A 6,069-nucleotide genomic window follows, 5' to 3' on the forward strand; every position below is an offset into this window, starting at 1 on the left:
TCTTTTTTTTATTTATTTTATTTTATTTATTTATTTATTTATTTTTATTTGACCAGAGAGAGACAGACGGTGAGAGTGAAAGAGAGAGGAAGTGAGAAAGCAAGCCACCAGATTCAGGACTTGAACCCTGGTCGGTCATGTGGGAGTGTCTAGCGCCTTAACCACCACGCCACCTGCTGGCCCCTAAATACAATAATTCTAAAAAAAATAAAAAGATACATGCTGGGTAAGTGTGCCTAAAATTCTGAACAGAGGGAGAAACGGAGGAGAGACCCCAACATGACCATGCCCCATGGGAGAGCTTTCTCATTGTCCTTCTCTCTGTCTCTCTCTGGAAAACTAACGTGCCCTCTGGCAAATGAAAAAAGAAAAAAAAAAGGAACGATAATAATCCCCACTCATCAACCGCTCTGTGCCAGTCCCCGTGACAAGCCTTTCCACACACCTCGATGAGCCCTCCCAACCACACCAGCAGGCGGTCACCAAATATTGCGGTTCCCTGCCAGAGCACCCCTTGTGTGGAAGAGTTAGGAACTAGAACCACCATTTGATTCGCCTTTGCCAATGAATATGGACAAAAGGGACACGTGTCATCTCTGAAGGAGGCTCTAAGAGCCAGTGCCTGGTTTCCGCGTCTCTTTCTCTTTGCCTTGAGGCCAGCCACACCCCAGCGAGGGGGTACTGACTGTTCTAAAGTAGAGACCGCTGGGAAATAAACCTTCCTTGTGGTGGGACACTAAAATGTTTTTGTTTTGTTTTGTTTTGTTTTTACTATAATTGTTATTACCAGTGGGCCTATGCATTCACCAAAACAGAGAGAAAGACAGAGAAAATGCCCCCCGCCGTGGGGTCTGGCTGTGCTGTCATTCCCTTCTCCACGGCTCCTTCCCACCAGGATTTTGGCCATCAATTTACGTGTGCTCCTGGGGCTGGGACTCGAACTGTGGGCCACGCGGGATGCGACTTGTCATACACAGCACTGAACTGCGACGCCACAGGGCCAGCCCATTTCCTTGCTGTTGTTACTACAATAGTATCTAACCTACCCTGACTAACACAGGTCCAACCTCCTCTTTTCCTTCATCTGACAGAAAAGAAAACCGGGGCTCAGAGTGAGGTCACTGCCAAGGTCAAAGTCGGGGTGTGGAGTCGGTAGAGCCAAGCCCCCCAGCGCCTCCACTGCCCAGTTTGATAAAGGTTCTATTTCATTTGCTTAGGCCTAGTGTTTAAAATACCTTCATGAATACCTCAGCATACTGATTAGAAGCAAAGGCTTGGGACCAGCAGTTAGCGTAATGGCTGTGTTGCTGGACTCCCATGTAGTCGACTGCAGTTCGAGTCTCGGACCCGGTGGCTTAAACTCACGCCGGGCGCATGTGTGTGTGTGCCCAAGATTCCGAGAGGACAATGGAGAAGAAGGGATTGTGGCGTGGCCATCTCCCCAGGGGGTGATTTCTCGCTTCCTGTCTCTGTCTCTCTCTGTCTTTCTGGCGACCGCACACGCCCTATAGCAAAAAACTCTCAAAAAAAAAAAAGCAAAGGCTTTGGGGCCAACAGGTGGCGTGGTGGTTAAGGGCGCTGGACTCCCACATGGTTGGCTGAGGTTCGAGTCCTGGACCTGGAGGCTTGCTTTCTCACTTTTCTTCTCTCTCTCTCTCATTCTGTCCTTCTCTGGTCAAATTAAAATAAATAAAGTTAAATAAAATAATTCTAAACAAAAAAGGCAAAGACTTTGCGGTCAGGCCTAAATGATTCAGTCTACTGACTCCACCTGCTATCAAGGGACAAAAGTACATATAGCATGAAGCATGTTGGTTTCTTTCTTTCTTTTCTTTTTTTTTTTTTTAAAGAGAATTAGTTGTTTAATTATTTATTTATTCATTCATTTATTTTAAATTTGACCAGAGAGAGCCACTCAGAGAGGGAAAGTGAGAAAGCAAGCCACCAGGTCCAGGACTTGAACCATGATCGGCCACGTGGGAGTCCAGTGCCTTAACTACATGCCACTTGCTGATCCCTCTTTCTTTCTTTCTTTTTTTTTAGAGGTTTTTGCCTTAAGGTATGTGTGCACATTGTGGGGAGAGAGAGGCAGACAGACAGTGAGAGGGAAAGTGAGAAATCACCCCCTGGGGGAATGGCCACGCCACAATCCTTTCTCCTCCATTCTCCTTCCAGGACTTTGGGCACACATGACACACACCCTGCTTGACTTTCAAGCCACCGGGTCCAGGATTCAAACCGCGGTCAGCCAGCCATGTGGGAGTCCAGCGACATAACTGCTATGCCATCTGCTGGTCCCAAAGCAAATCGGTTTCTAATGATCACCCCCTTGGTGGCAACCCCTGATCTTCAACTAAGGCTTGGGCTTGGCATTTTGGAAAATCCTCAGTCTCTTCAGTCACTAAAGACACTCTCCCAAAGCCCAGGCTCACACTCTGGCTTTGCTCCCTGTCTTTGAAAGGACATGGAACAGTCCCGTGTCCTAAAATAGCCCAGGGCAGCCCACCTCACCCCCAGTGCTGGGCCCCACTCACCCGATAGGCTGCTCCCCATTCACGCTGCAGTCCTCGTCGAACTCCACAACCCTCCTCGCGGCCTCTTCCCCTGGCTTCCTGCAGGAGCGGGCAGCAACGGTGAGGATCGTGGGCAGAGAGGGTGGGGAGGGGTTCTCTAGAAAGAGCCACCTTCTTCACCCAGAAGACAGAGAGGAAGTCCCCTAGAGACCCTCCGAGGGACCACTTCCCCAGAAATACAGCCGGAAATGTACAGGGATTGCCCTTAGAGACAGCATCCCAAAAGTTTACCTCCCCAAACAGTCCCTCTGGGGGAGGAAAGAGCCCCCTTCCTAGGAAAGACACACTGAACAGACCAAGTGGGGGGCGGGAGAAGTGAGAGGGGACGGAGCACTCCTCCTGCCAGCCGGACCCCAAGGGACTGACCTGAAGGTGATGAGGTTGGTGCAGATGAGGGGGGGACAGAAGAAGGCGAGAACCAGGGCCCAGACGGGTGTGCTGCTGTCCATCTCCCCCCACCACTTCTGTGTCAGCAGAGACTGTGGGACGTAGGGACCATTAGGAGCCTGAATTTCCCCGCAGCCCCCTCCCTAGGCCTCCAGGTCACACTCCAGGACACAGAGCCAGTGCCCATGGTGGCAGGGTGGCAGGGGAGGGAGTGGCCAGAGGCGCGGTCTGGCCAGCAGGTGAGCAGCTGACACTGACAGTGTCCGAGCTGCGCCCTCACAGAGGTGAGCTCGCTTAACCCTCTCGGCTTCCCAGGAGGACGCGCTCGGCATCCGCTCCCCTCGCAGGTGCAGAGCTAAGGAAACCGGTAAACTGTGCATTTACCCAGCATTTAGAGCAAAGGGCTCTGGGTAATTGTTTGCAACGGCAGCTAAAGTGCTCCAGGAGGTGAGCATGGGACGAGGCTTCCAGCTGGCTGGACGGCGCCTCCTGTACCAAGGGTGGGAGCCTCCCAGCCCCCAGGTTTACAGTAAAGACATTTCCAAAATGTCAGATCCGCAGGACTGTGGAGACTGGGGGCAGGGCTTCCCAAGGGAGAGGATTTTCTACAGGAAGGGAGAATCCCTAAATGCAGTTTGTCTACATCCAGAACAGTAGGCGAGCGTCCAGTGAGGTCACCCCAATTATTGAGAACCAGAACTGGGTGCCTCTCGAGGGAGGGGGAAGAACTTCCTGTGGGCGAAGCGGGGCTTCCCCTCAGAGGAATGAAATTTCCCATGAGGTGGGAAGGATTTCCTGCCCTGAGGTGGGACTTCTGTCATTGTCGCCGGAGTTTCTGCATCTGGGCTGGAACTGCAGCTCTGCTATAGGAAGGGCCGCTCACTGCACCCAAGGGGTGGCTTCTGGTGGCTGGGCAGAGGACGAAGATCTGCTGGGCGCGGGAGGCTGCCCCATGGCAGGGCGTCCTCCCCCAGCTCCTCGCGGCTGGGGACTGTCTGGCCTGCTGGTGTCTCGGATGCTCACCTGCACCCCGTCCTGGGCAAAGAAGGCCCGGGCATCAGCCTGCAGCGCAAGCTGGAGGCACGTGGCGTCGCCCCAGAGCGCGCAGCGGCGGAGCAGCAGGCGGGACGACCGCTCCTCGCTGCTGCGGTAGCACTGGCTAAAGAGGTCTGGGCGGTTATGTGGGAGGGAAGAGTGGGGAGAGGTGAGGACACGAGGTTGCAGGGGGTGGGGAGATGCAGCCCCCGCCCTGCCCCAGGCACCGTGCACCACACACCGACGGCCATCCCCTCGAACTTGGCGGCCAGGTCTTTCCTCTTCGCTGCCTCCTCGGCCTCGGACTCCAGGCGCGCCAGGACCCGCAGCAGCAAACAGGCCCCCAGGGCGGAGGACACGGCGCTGGAGCCCTGGAAGGACAAAAGGGCATGTGTGGGGTCAGCTTGGCGTAGGTTCAGGAGGGCTGGCGAGAAAAACCTGCCATCACGTGAAGCCTGGCAGGGCCACAACTAACTGGGGGTGGGGGCAGGGGAGGAGAGGGGCAGGGGAGGGGCATGGGGGGAGAGCGAACGCTCCGCCAGGCGGACTCACGCGAGGGTCTCGGGGGTGCATCCGAAAACCCTGAACACCCTGAGGTGCCTGTGTCCATGCGCTAAGGCTGGCTGAAGTTGGGGTGGGTCATAGCATGAAGACCCTATTGGGGATACCTCTCTCTTTGTCTCACTCATTCAAGAAACAAAAGAGGGACCAACAGTTGGCGTAATGACTAAGTCGCTGGACTCCCATGTAGCCAGCCGCAGTTCAAGTCCCTGACCCAGCGGCTTAAACTCATCCCCGGGTGCGTGTGCGTGCGTGCCCAAAATTTTATACTTAGGGACCAGCAGTTAGCATAATGGCCATGTCACTGGACTACCATGTAGTTGACTGCGGTTCAAGTCCCAGACCCAGTGGCTTAAACTCACACTGGGCATGTGTGCATGCATGCCCAGGATACTGAGAGGAGAGTGGAAAAGAAGGGATTGTGGTGTGGCCATCCCCTCTGGGGGGTGATTTCTCACTTTCTGTCTCTGTCTGGCAAGCGCACGTGGCTTATAGCAAAAACATCTCAAAAAAAAAAAAAAAGAAAGAAAGAAAGAAAGAAGAAAGAAAAAAAGAAAAGAGACAAAGAAGGAAAGAAACTTAAAAAAAAATTAGCTGGGGACATCAGAGGTCAAAGACACAGCAATGTTTGTGGAGAAATCTGGAAGAAACTGAACTTCTGGTGAAAATACCAGCAGTCAGGTGGTTGAGGCCAGAGCTGGAGTTAGAATGGTACGGCAGTCAGGCCAACACACAGGCCAACACACAGGCCGCAGTAGGCACTGGTGCATGCCTGTGATCCAGCTACGTGGGAGGCTGAAGCAGGAGGACCACAAGCCATAAGCCAGCCTGGAAACATAGCAGGACACTGTCTCTTTAACAAGAAAAAAAGAGGGGCCAGCAGGTGGCGTAGTGGTTAAGGGTGCTGGACTCCCACATGGGCAACTGCGGTTCGAGTCCCAAACCTGGTGGCTTGCTTTCTCACTTTCCCTTTCTCTCTCTCTCCCACTTTGTCCCTCTCTGGTCAAATTAATTAATTAAAAGTTAAATAAAATGCAAAAAAATAAGAAGAAAGAAAAAAGAAAAGAAAAAAAAGTAGTTGAATGTGTCACCAAAAAATGGTGGAATGGGGAACTTCAAAGCTCCATCCCTCCATAAAAGCAATAGATAAACTGGCAAAAACTGGAACAACCAACTTTTTCAGAACTCTGAAATTTTTAAAAACTTTTTTAAAAGAATTATTTATTTAAAAAAAAGAATTATTTATTTAATTTTATTGTCATTATTATTTTTCTTAAATTTGACCAGAGAAAGGCAGAGAGAGAGAGAAAGTGGGAAAGCAAGCTGCTGGGTCCGGGACTCGAACCATGGTCAGTCATGTGGGAGTCCAGTGCTTCAACCAGCATGCCACCTGCCAGCCCCCAGAATTCTGAAATTTAACCCAAAATTTATAACCAGGAGAAGACTTAATAAAGGAAGAAACTGTTAATTTTTTTTTATCTTTTGTTTTAGTTTAGTTTTGTTTTTTTTTTTT

The 6,069-nt window shown here is 51.7% G+C and overlaps 1 protein-coding gene across 1 annotated transcript in view; it reads right to left on the reverse strand.

Annotated features, from left to right (window-relative positions):
• The window catches only part of TRPM4 (transient receptor potential cation channel subfamily M member 4), a 59,856-nt gene that overhangs the window by 17,311 nt on the left and 36,476 nt on the right, over positions 1-6,069 (reverse strand). Inside the window, 4 exon segments of the mRNA XM_027776470.1 lie at positions 2,535-2,612; positions 2,940-3,052; positions 3,984-4,129; positions 4,237-4,366. Of these exon segments, the coding sequence (XP_027632271.1) occupies positions 2,535-2,612; positions 2,940-3,052; positions 3,984-4,129; positions 4,237-4,366 (467 nt within the window).

This window comes from Tupaia chinensis, unplaced genomic scaffold (assembly GCF_000334495.1).
Source record: "Tupaia chinensis unplaced genomic scaffold, TupChi_1.0 Scaffold000673_1, whole genome shotgun sequence".
Taxonomy (NCBI): domain Eukaryota; kingdom Metazoa; phylum Chordata; class Mammalia; order Scandentia; family Tupaiidae; genus Tupaia; species Tupaia belangeri.